Source organism: Panthera onca, chromosome C2 (genome assembly GCF_046562875.1).
Source record: "Panthera onca isolate mPanOnc1 chromosome C2, mPanOnc1 haplotype 2, whole genome shotgun sequence".
Lineage (NCBI taxonomy): Eukaryota > Metazoa > Chordata > Mammalia > Carnivora > Felidae > Panthera > Panthera onca.
The window spans coordinates 104541839-104554200 of record NC_138347.1 but is presented as its reverse complement, the minus strand read 5'-3'; the positions used below and the strand labels follow the sequence as shown (position 1 = coordinate 104554200).

Here is a 12362-nt window from a genome sequence, read left to right as displayed (position 1 = left end):
AATAAAAAAATAGATTAAAATAAAGATGTGTTATCAGGCTAGAAATATACTTTGAACTAATGAAACTGGCCATTTTTACATGCCATGCTTAAAGCAAACTAGTGGTAAAAAGCAAAACAAAACAAAAATATTGTATTATTAACAACAAACTCACCTGAACTTTGACTTCCTGGTGGCTGAGTAGAGGAACCAAGTGAGGGACTATTCCAGAGTCTATTACCATCTGTATCTGTTCATTGCCAGCATCAGTAAGGTAAGAGAGGGCCCAGACTGTATCTACCAATATCTAAGGGATAAAATGAAAATTCAAATAGCCTTTGAATATTTTCTAACTTTAATAATTCTTAACCATACAGACTAATCTATGATTGTTCCACTGCCTTTTTTCTTCTTCTCTCAATTCACTGAAATCTTAATCTCTATTATACTAAACAACATCATCTATCAATGTCTGTTATCAAGTATGTGAATCCTTTAGCCATATTCAGTATGCTTCAGTTAATTATAATCCTGACCACAGGTTGGTAGCTAATCTTAATTCACTAAGATACACAGTACACCATACAGGAAATAGAAAAAGACATTCTCTTTCTCAAATACTCACACTGACGCAGAATAAGTCCAAAGATATTATAGTAAATACACAGAGTTGGAAAGACTATTAAGTATCCAACATACACAGCGATTCAAAACATCTGGGCTAGATGTATTTGTTCAAGTGATCTCTAGTATCACTGGCATCGTGTTGGTATGTCACGAGCCAGTATTTAAGTATTAGGAGTTAATAGCAATTTCATCTTTTCCAACCAGTTTGCTTTGCCTTATAAAATTGGAGGCAACTTCTCTAATAATGAAGTGTCCCACAGCTGCACATCGAAACATTAAAAACAACCATAGATCAATCTGTGTGATCTATAATCAAAAACGTTTTAGTAAAAAAAGAAAATGCATAATTTATAGCATGTGCCAAAACTACCTATTAAAAAAAAAAAAAACCCTCTGTAGCTAAATTATACTATAATTTAACCTATAATTTTTAATGTTATATTCTGAAGTTCAGAAGCCCACTGTGTTTCATCTTTCTTTTGTATTAAGTCTAATTAGTAGTTACGTCCAAAAGGAAGTAGGGCAACTGTTGAACTGTTGCATAAATAATACAGTTATTGACAAAGACACAGGAAAAGTAATTGTGCCTGGAACTTTACTTCCAAAGCCTTTCTGGAATATGAACTCTGTGTCAAAACACAAGCCAGGAACATTTGAAACCTTTTAAATTCTAAACCAACATTATGTTTGAAACATCTGAGAATCTCCTGGTAGGAGAAAACAACACTTTGCTATTGTTTCTTTCAAAAACTAAAGAGAGCTCTTTGGTTATTTTTAATGTAAAAAGAAGACTCCAAATCAAAGAATTCACACACATAAGGTGGTATTGAAATACATGAAAGAACTAAATTTCAACTTACAAATGTAAATCTTTTTTCTAGAGTTCCAACATATGCCAAAATTGGTTGATAAAGGCAAAGAATTTCAAGTTACTTGTCCATGACTGTACAATTTTTTTTTTAAAAGGCCCAACACTAAATGTCATTAATATGCTCACATCAAAATCACAATTTAAACAGACTTGATCTCCTATATAATTTCTGTATTAAAGTTAGTGTTCTATAATAAATTTACTAATTATAACTACAGTATAATTTCAGTGTTTCACTTATGCTTTGTGGAAGCAGTTTTTTATTTTTTTCTTTCATGGTCTGATTTAAGAATTTGCTAAGTTAAGTTTACCTAAAAAGATTATATTTTTAATAAATATTATTATATAGTAAACAATATTACTTAGCAAACATGCTACTAAAGAATAATGAGACTAGCTTGAGAAATTTAAGATACATTAAAAGAAAGATGGAGTTACAATTTCAACTGGGTTGGGGTAAATGGAAAGAACACAATACATCTCTGAAATAAGGTCAATCAAGTTGTCAGGTTTTCTGGGAGAGGTATAAATGTTCAGACTAACTTTCCATGGAAATTTTTTAAAAGTGTGAAAATTTGTAATTTAATAAAAAAACTTGGTATTACAGGAGCCAAACTCAAAAATGGCTTATATGTTCCTTTAAAACAAAACAAAACAAAACAAAACAAAACAAAACAAAACACCTTGGACTATTAGGATTGAAAACAAAGTATCTTTAGAGCAAAGATCATGTTAATTTAATGAATTTTGTACATATGTCACTCCTTGATGTAATATAATTCTAAGTTTGATTTGTTCCATATGCTTTAGACAGATCCTGGAAAAAATGGTATTACCCTGGAAACTGCAAAGGAATGAAGCAGCTTATCAAACAATGGTCATCACACCAAGCTGTTTCTAAGGAACCACGTAAGTTCCTGAATGTTGCTGTGCATTGTATCCCTGTGCTTTCTTTTACCCATTATATTTCTAGCTTTTCTAATACACTGAAGGTGAGGCTGGTTTTGTAAGCAGTCAGGGCAGTTTCCCACCTCATCATACTTCCTGAGGTGCTTTTTCTTTTGCCATCTGTATTGGTGAGAATGAATAAGGTATATTGATTACTTTAAAAATCTAGTCTGCAGGAACTTTTTTTCTTGTTTGGATATTTATGAGTTTTCTCTAAAACATGTGAAGCCACTAAAAAGTCACCATAGATGGAAAAATATAGTGAAAATGAAATTAAAGAGCAACTGATGTTCTCAAATTGATGTATGTATTCTTATGAATACAAACCCATACATAAAGGCACAAATATTTCTCTTTTTTAATCTTTCAAAAAATGAAAGTACAATTAGGCCTATGTATTCTCTCAAACACTGGCCAGGCTGTTAAAATGAGCTTCCATAAAAAGCTCTTGACCAATCAAAGATATAATCTTCATGGGAGAGATCACTAACTGGCAACTTTAAAACTTTGAAAATGAGTTTTTGCAACACACAAACAACACACACACACCTTTAAGAATTTTCAAAATGAGTTTTTAACTCCCCCTCCAACATGTTATTGCCCAAAACAAAATATAGTTAGGCTTGATTTCTTCACTGTAAATTATATTTTATGATACAGGAAAACACAAAGTAAATACAGTAATAGTAAGCTATTACAGCTCTTGAAATGGAAAAATCTGATAGAGTATACTAACATCATGTTCAGCATAAGATTTTCTTCCCTATGTCATAGAGGCAGCCCTAGACATACATACATATACACATAAAAAATACTCACATTTACGTCTGTGTGATGAATTAAGACACAAAGAGCTGGAAGAATCTGAAGAGAGAAATATACAGATTTAAAAATATATACATAATGGTATCTAGTTAAAAAACAAAAAAGAAAACACACAACACCTGTTTACCTCCTGAATGGTTTCCATTGGGGGTGGTGGGTCTTTGTGGCGACATAAGTTGACCATAACCCAAGTAACATTCCTTAAGAATGTTATAGGAATAGATGGACTTATGAAGGAAAGTAAAGGTTTCACAACTCCAAGACTTATGACATAATCTCTACATTGTGGCCCATCACCTGTAGGAAGGAGCGATTAATTCAATAAAATACACTGACAATAAGCAATTCAGAAAACATACGGCAGTGGGTTCAATATGCTGCTTTCTAGATTTTTAACTATTAGTTTTATATAAAAGTGTAGCTATTCAGTCTTACAAAGAAGTTCTGGACAACAACCAAGTTCTCATTTTAGGTCTTTTAGCCAAGAGAAGCAACATAAAGTAATAACATTTTTTTGGTACATGATTTACATATTCAGGTTTATAAATTGTTCACCTATGTTTTTATGCCATCCAAAAATAGAAGCCTAAGGATTCTTTAGAATACTTTGTGAGCAGAGAACTGCTGCTTTTACCTTCTCTCGCAATGGTACTCAGTTTAACAAACTTTCATGTAATAAAAACATATGTATATGTACACACATCAAAATACTATTAGAAAAAAAATCTGTAGAATTTATACTTGTGACCTAATATCAGAGTACCAAAAGTATTAACTACAAATTATTTGACATATTTAAAAAAAACTATGTCAAAAATAAAGTTAAAAAATAAAAAACTATGTCAAAAAAAAGGAGTGGGTGGAGGAATGAACCAATATCCCTAGAGGAGTGGTTCCCAAAGTAATTTTTGGGCCCTATCCCAGATCTGTTAAAACAAACTCTATGAATCCAGAATTCTGGGTCAAGAATTCAAGCCCTTATCATAGGATACTGAAAACAGTTAAAAGTTTGAGAATCATTGCCTTAGAGAACTGCCAAATGGAATTTCTGTATCTAGAGTATTGCCGTAATTTCTATCATGAAAGTCATGTTAAGTATTACATTCCACAAATGAAAACCCTTTTCTTTGCACTGCAATATTTGGAGATAAAATCCCTGTTATTTTGGCATCCATGTAGTCTAATTATTCTACGATGTCACAGGAATTGAAAACCAAAGATCAAGATACTGCATTAATAGTTCTAAATCTAAAATTTAGTATAAAAGCAAAGGGGTGAAGGAATTTGAATACACAAAAGATAGCATTCTTTTTTTTTTTTTTAATTTTTTTTTTTTTAACGTTTATTTATTTTTGAGACAGAGAGAGACAGAGCATGAACGGGGGAGGGTCAGAGAGAGGGAGACACAGCATCTGAAACAGGCTCCAGGCTCTGAGCTGTCAGCACAGAGCCCGACGCGGGGCTCAAACTCACGGACCGCGAGATCATGACCTGAGCCGAAGTCGGCCGCTTTACCGACTGAGCCACCCAGGCGCCCCAACAAAAGATAGCATTCTTAACAGCAACAGATCATATGTGAATAACACTTTACGGAGAAATTCTCCCATTTTAAAACTCCTACTTGTGGGACACTAACCATCCCTCTGCATTCTACCTTGGTCCCCCCAAACGGTAATATAGAAGAGGTACATTAAAGTAATACTGACTACTTCCATGCAAGAACAATGGTCTGTGGCAAAAATAAACTTAAAAAAAAATTTTTTTTAACCTTTATTTATTTTTTTGAGACAGAGAGAGACAGAGCATGAACGGGGGAGGGTCAGAGAGACAGGGAGACACAGAATCCGAAACAGGCTCCGGGCTCTGAGCTGTCAGCACAGAGCCCGACGCAGGGCTCGAACTCACAGACTGTGAGATCATGACCTGAGCCGAAGTCGGATGCTCAACTGACTGAGACACGCAGGCGCCCCAAAAATAAACTTTAATACTAAGGGACATAATACAGTTCAGATTCCAGTTTTTTTCCATTCTCCACTCACTGGAGGACAGTTTTTTTAAATTTTGGAGTTTGAGGAAAGTTCAGATCTAGTTTAAAAACAAATCTTGAGGGGCGCCTGGGTGGCTTAGTTGGTTAAGTGTTGGACTCAGGTATTGATCTCGTACCTTGTGGGTTCAAACCCCGTGATGGGCCCTGTGCTGACAGCTCAGAGCCTGGAGCCTGCTTCAGATTCTGTGTCTCCCTTTCTCTCTGCCCCTCCCCTGCTCACCCACTCTGTCTCTCTCTCTCTCTCTCTCAAAAATAATTAAACATTAAAAAAAAATTTTTTTTTAATCTTGAAATATTAGAATCGTCTTTATTCTTCCTACAATTATGTCAAAGAAAAACTGAAAGGTATGGTAATCATGGTGTTCAACATTTAATGTCACGGTCTATAAGCTACAAACACCTTCTGTAGGATGACGACCTCACAATAATAATGGATAACATTATTGTATTTTACCATACTAAAATCTATAAAAAATACTAAAAATTTCCATTTATACTCTTTTTAGAACTGCCATTATGGAGAAAACTTATTGGTTTATTTTGTACCACCTTTTTTTCTTTTAGTAGTTTCTATGACAATGGAGAGTTAGGGAATAAAATGGACACATCAACACAATAAAGGAAGGAGATACATATTTCATAATTACTCAAATAACTAAGATTGACTATATATTTTTTTAAAAAGCTGTCTATATATAAAAAGATATTACCGTATCATAAGCAACAAAAAATTCATTCTATTTACCATAGGTTTACACTTAAAACAGCTTAATTTCTATAAATTATTTCACAAAAATCAGTACGAAAATGACAAACTGTTTCTCATTTTTCACTATTTGTAGTCATTTTTATTACACAGTATATGACAATAATTTTTGGACTAGCATTACAAGTTTTATACAAACCTATGATATTTCCCAGTGCCCACACTGCCTGCTCACAGACATTTTGATGGGGTGAATGTAGAAGCCTCAGGAAAAGTGGCACAGCATCTAAAGGAAAAAAATGTAAGTTACATTTAAGTTTAAAAATAGTTTTAGAGCTCAATTTCAATAATATTGATTAAAAAAGGGGGGAGGGGACTAAAGATACTATGCTCTAAACCAAAAATCAATCTGTTTTTGCTGAAACCTAAGAAGAAAGAAAGCTATCACAAATATATTTGGGGTGCCTGGGGTGGCTCAGTTGGGTAAGTATCTGACTTCAGCTCAGGTCATGATCTCACAGTTCATGAGTTTGAAGCCCACACTAGGCTCCGTCTGACAGTGCAAAGCCTGCTTGGGATTCTGTCTCTCCCTCTCTCTTTCTGCTCCTCCTTGATTTCAGCTTTCTTTCTCTCTCAAAATAAACACACTTAAAAAAATTAATATATATATATATATATATATTAAAAATATTTATTAAATGTTTTTTTACTAGGGTAAGAATAATGGAAAAATTTTAACTAGCAGACCACTTAATTCACCATCAAAATGGCAGTTTCAACATACAAATATCGTAACAAGCTGGCAAATTTTCATTCATAATTAAACCTGGATAAAATTCCAAATTAAAAATCAATCCTTATAAACAAACAGATAAATAAATTCCTTACAGGTTAAGCATTATTCTCAAATTTTGAGGAATAAAAAGGACTCCAGTTGTTGAAATAACTTTTGAATGTGGAAATGTGAAATAACAGGAGGGTGCAGTTCAATACAGTGGCATAGTAAGATCCTGACCTCACCTTCCACCATGGCACATCAAACCTACAGCTACATATACAACAATGCTCTCTACAGAACTAGCTGAACAGGTCCTCTGTATCAAAAGATAAAAAGATCACACTGAGACAGATAAGAGAGTCAGAGACTGCCATCCTTACAAAGCCATGCCCCCCCCCCCCCTCCTACCCACCACCGCAATAGGAGGGATTCACAAGTGGGATGGATCTCATAAATATGGAACATATCCCTGAGGAGGGGTTAGAGCCCCAAATCAGGCACCCAAACCCTTGGGACCTACACCAGAGACAAACCCCCAAATCATCTGGCTTTAAAAACCAACAGAGCTTATGTCCAAGAGACCCAAAGGCTGTAGGAAACCAAGGGTACACTCTTAAAAGAATCTGTTCAAAGACTCACTTGCCCCAGGACCCAGCACAAAAGCAGTAGGTAGAAAAGTACCTAGAGCATATGTAAAGGAGGTTCATTGGCTAAGCTTAAAGCCTAAGGGATGAGGGTCTTATGGAACTTTCTCCAAGGATGGAGGTGCTGGCAGGTGCCATTTTTTATACATACTACCTTGCTAGCAAAACTTGCACCAGCCCTTCACCCCAGCCCTGAGCACTGCTGTAGCCACACCCCACCAAACCCAGTGAGATGGCTCATCCTGGCCTAGCACTCCCCTGTGGCCCTGCCAAAGCTGGCAGGAGCACAAAGTCCACATAGGGGATACTCCCTGAATGCCTAGTACTGGTCACTGGGGTGGGGTGGGGGGTGTCTTAAATTTGGGGGTTCCGTGGGAATGACAATCTGAGACTACTTTTGACAGGCTCCACCTCCACAGCATAGCACAGATTGCTGCCTAAAACATTGTCTTCCTGTGACCATTCCTTCAAGACTGGGAGAGAGAGCCATTTCACCTAATACATAAAAAACAAACACAGAAAGTCAAGTTAAGTAAGTAAACTGAAGAACAGAGCCAAATAAAACCCCAGAAAAAAGCTCTACTGAAATGAAGATAATTTACCTGATAACGAGTTCAAAAACATGGTCATAAAGATGCTCCCCAATCTTGAGAGAAGAATGGATGAATACAGAATAAATTTCAACAAAACAGAAAATACGAGGAAGTACCAAACAAAAGTCACAGAGCTGAACACGATAACTGAAGTGAAAGATACAGGAGAGGCATTCAACAGCAAGTTAAGATAAAGCAGAAGAAAGGATCAATGATCTGGAAGACAGGGCAATGGAATGCACCCCAACAGAGCAGCAAGAGAAAAAAGAAATTTTAAAAAGTGAAGACAGCTAAGGGACCTACAGGATAACATCAAGTGGAACACATTCCCATAATGGGCTCTCAGGAGAAGTGAGAAAGAAAGGTACAGAAAATTAATTTGAAGAAATAATGACTAAAAACTTTCCTAACTTGGAGAAGCAAACAGTATCCAGATCAGGGAAGCCCAAAAAGTTCCAAATAAAATGAACCCAGAAAAAGCCACACCAAGACACATTATAATTAAAATGTCAAGAGTTAAAGATAAAAAGAGTAAATTAAGGAAGCAACAGAAAAACTTATTGCGTATATGATAAGCCCCATAAGGTTATCAGTAGATTTTTCAGGATATGGTTTACAGGACAGAGGCATGATATATTCAAAGTGCTGAAAGGAAAAAATTCCCAACCAAGAATACTCTACCCAGTAAAGTTATTATTAATTGAAGGAGACAGACAGTTTTCCAGACAAGCAAAAACTAAGGAATTCACTACTACTAAACCAGCCTTACAAGAAATGTTGAAGAGACGTCTTTAAGCTGAAAGGATAGGACATTAACTTGTAACAAGAAAAAATATGAGAGGAAAAATAATCAGTAGACAAAGGAAATATATGGTAAAGGTAGTAGACTAATTACTTCCAAAGCTAGCATGAAGGTTAAAAAATAAAAGTAGTAAAAATAACTGTAATTACACCCATCAATTAAAGGGACATACAAAATAACAAGATATAAAATGTGAGGCAGGGGGTAAAAATGGAGTTTTGGAATGTGTTCAAACTTAACCTGCTATCAACTTAAAATACTCTGGTATATGTAAAAGCTATATATGTAAGCCCTACGGTAACTGCAAAGCAGAAACCGGTAGTAGATACACAAAAGATAATGAGAATGGAATTTAAACATAACATTCAAGAAAAGGCATCAAACCACAAGGGACGAGAGCAAGAGAAGAAAGGAACAGAGAACAACAAAACAGCCAGAAAACAATTAACAAAATGTCAGTAAGTACACATACTTATCTATAATTACTTTAAATGTAAGTGGATTAAATTCTCCAATCAACAAACACAGAATGTCTGGGGTGGTTCAGCTGGTTAAGTGTCTGCTTTCAGCTCAAGTCATGATCTCAGAGTTTGTGGGTTCCAGCCCCACACTGGGCTCTCTGCTGTCAGCGCAGAGCCCACTTCGGATCCTCTGTTCCCTCTCTCTCTGACCCTCCCCTGTTCACATGCATGCGCGCTCTCTCTCCCCACCTCTCAAAAAAGAAATAAACATTAAAAATAAAAAGACACAGAATGTCTGAATGGATAGGAAGTAACTCTCATCCATATGTTGCCGACTAGAGACTCACCTCAAATGTAAGGATACACACAGACTAAAAGTTAAGGGATAGAATAAAAGGGTTTCATGCAAATGGAAACCAAAAGAAACATGGGGTAGCTATCCCATGTGTATCAGCTATGGGTATCAGACAAAATAGGCTTCAAAACAAAGACTGCAATAAAAGACAAAGAAGGGCATTACATAATGCTAACAGGGTCAATCCAGCAAGAAAATACAATGTTTGTAAGTCTTTATGGATCCAATATAGGAGCACCTAAATATATAAAGCAAATATTGACAGATGTAAAGGGAGGAACTGACAGCAATAAATAGTGGGGAGGCTTTCATACCCCACTTACATCACTGGATAGACCATTCAGATAGAAAATCAGTAAGAAAACATTAGCATTAAACAACACATTAGACCAGAATGACTTCACATATATATATACACAAACATTCCATTCAAAAGTTATAGAACACACATTCTTTTCAAGTGCACATGGAACATTCTCCAGGACAGATCACATGTTAAGCCACAAAAGAAACCTCATGAAATTTAAGACCAAAAACACATCAAACATCTTTTTAGAACACAGTGGTATGAAAATAAAAATCACAAAACTGGAAAAATTATAAATACGTGGTGATTAAACAACATGCTACTGAACAATCAATGGGTCATGGAAGAAATCAAAGGAAAAATTTAAAAATATCTTGAGACAAACGAAAATGAAAGTACAACATGCTAAAGTTTATGGGATGCAACAACAGCAGTTCTAAACCTGAAGCTCACAGTGATACAGAAGGACTACCTCAAGAAACAAGAAAAACCTCAAATAATCTACCTTAACTAAAAGAACTAGGAAAAGAGGAACAAGGCTCAAAGTTAGTAGAAAAACGTAAATAATAAAGATCAGAGCAGAAATAAATGAAATACAGACTAAACAGATAATAGAAAAGATCAATGAAACTAAGAGCTGATTTTCTGAAAAGATAAACAAAAACTGGTGAACCTTTAGCTAGACTAAGGAAAAAAGAGGGTCCATATAAATAAAATCATAAATTAAAGTTGGGAAGTTACAACTGTTATCAAGGAAAATTAAAAGATCATAAGAGACTTCGATAAACAATTACATGCCAATAAACTGGACAACCTAAAAGAAATGAATAAATTCCTATACATTTACCATCTTCCAAGACAGAAATGGAAAATCTAAATAGACCAATTGCTAGAAGCGCAATTGAACCAGTAATCAAAAATCTCTCAATAAAAAGTCCAGCACCAGACAGCTTCACTGTTGAATTCTACCATTCAAAGATTTAACACCTATCCTTCTCAAACTCTTTCTAGAAAGTGAAGAGCAGGGAACCCTTCCAATCAGTTGAGGCCAGCATTACTCTGATACCAAATTCAGACAAGGACATCACAAATAAAAAGTATTATAGGCCAAAATTTTTGATGAATACAGATGCAAACACCCTGAATGAAGTACTAGCAAACCAAATTCAACAATACATTTAAAAAATCGTAAGTCATGATCGAGTAAGATTTATTTCAGGGATGCAAGGATGGTTTAACATCTGCAAGTCAATTATGATATACCACATTAACAAAATGAAGGTTAAAAATCATATGATCATTTCAACAGACGTAGAAAAAGCATTTGACAAAATTCAACATCCATTTATGATAAAAATTCTCAACAAAGTGGGTACAGAGACCAATATAATAAAGGTCTCATATGATAAGCCCATAGTTAGTATCATACTCAAAGGTGAAAAGCTAAAAACTTTTCCTCTAAGATCAGGACTAAGACAAGGATGTCTACTCTCACCAATTTTATTCAAAACAGTATTCAAAGTTCTAGTCAGAGCAAATAGAAAAAGAAAGAAAATGCATCCAAACTGGAAGGAAGGAAAACTGCCATTATTTGCAGATGACATAATGCTACATATAGGAAACCATAAAGACTCCATAAAAAATACTACTAGAATAAATGAGTTTGGTAAAGTTGCAGGATGCAGAGTCAATATAGAAAAATCTGTAGCATATTTATATGCTACAAACTATTAGAAAAATTAAGAAAACAACTCCATTTACAATTTCATCAAAAAGAGGAAAATACCTAGGAATAAATTTAACCAAGGAGGTGAAAGACCTATGCAAAAAACTACAAGACACTGATGAAAGAATCAGATGAAACAAATAAAAACAAATAAATGGAACAATATTCCATGCTCCTGTCAAAATCCCAATGGCAGTTTTCAAAAAAATAGAACAAACAATCCTAAATTCGTATGGAATCACAAAAGATTCTGAATGGCCAAAGCAATCTTGAGAAAGAAGAATCAAACTGGAGGCCTCACGCTCCTTGATTTCAAACTATATTACAAAGCTACATTAATCAAAACAGTATGGTACCTATGTTGGCATAAAAACAGGGATGTAGATCAACAGAAAAGAAATAAACCCATGCACATATAATCAATTAATTTACAGCAAAGGAGGCAAGAAAAGACATTGGGGAAAGGACAGTTTCATCAATAAACAGCGTTGAGATAACTGGATAGCCAAATGCATTAAGAATGAAACTAAACCAGAATGTTATACCATATACAAAAATGAACTCAAATGGATTAAAGACTTGAATATAAGACCAGAAACTGTAAAAATTTCTACTAGAAAACACTGGTGGTAAGCTTCTTGACATCATTCTTGACAGTATTTTTTTGAACTTGACTTCACATGCAATTAGCAA

General features: G+C 34.9%; 1 protein-coding gene across 3 annotated transcripts in view; it reads right to left on the bottom strand.

Moving 5' to 3' along the window:
• KPNA4 (karyopherin subunit alpha 4) overlaps positions 1-12362 on the bottom strand; it is a 67946-nt gene that overhangs the window by 21609 nt on the left and 33975 nt on the right. For all 3 annotated transcript variants that reach the window (XM_060639101.3, XM_060639102.3, XM_078432196.1), the window contains 4 exons: positions 6203-6289; positions 3378-3547; positions 3245-3289; positions 155-286 (listed from right to left, as the gene is read on the bottom strand). In XM_060639101.3, the coding sequence (XP_060495084.1) occupies positions 155-286; positions 3245-3289; positions 3378-3547; positions 6203-6289 (434 nt within the window). The remainder of the gene's footprint in view (positions 1-154; positions 287-3244; positions 3290-3377; positions 3548-6202; positions 6290-12362) is intronic.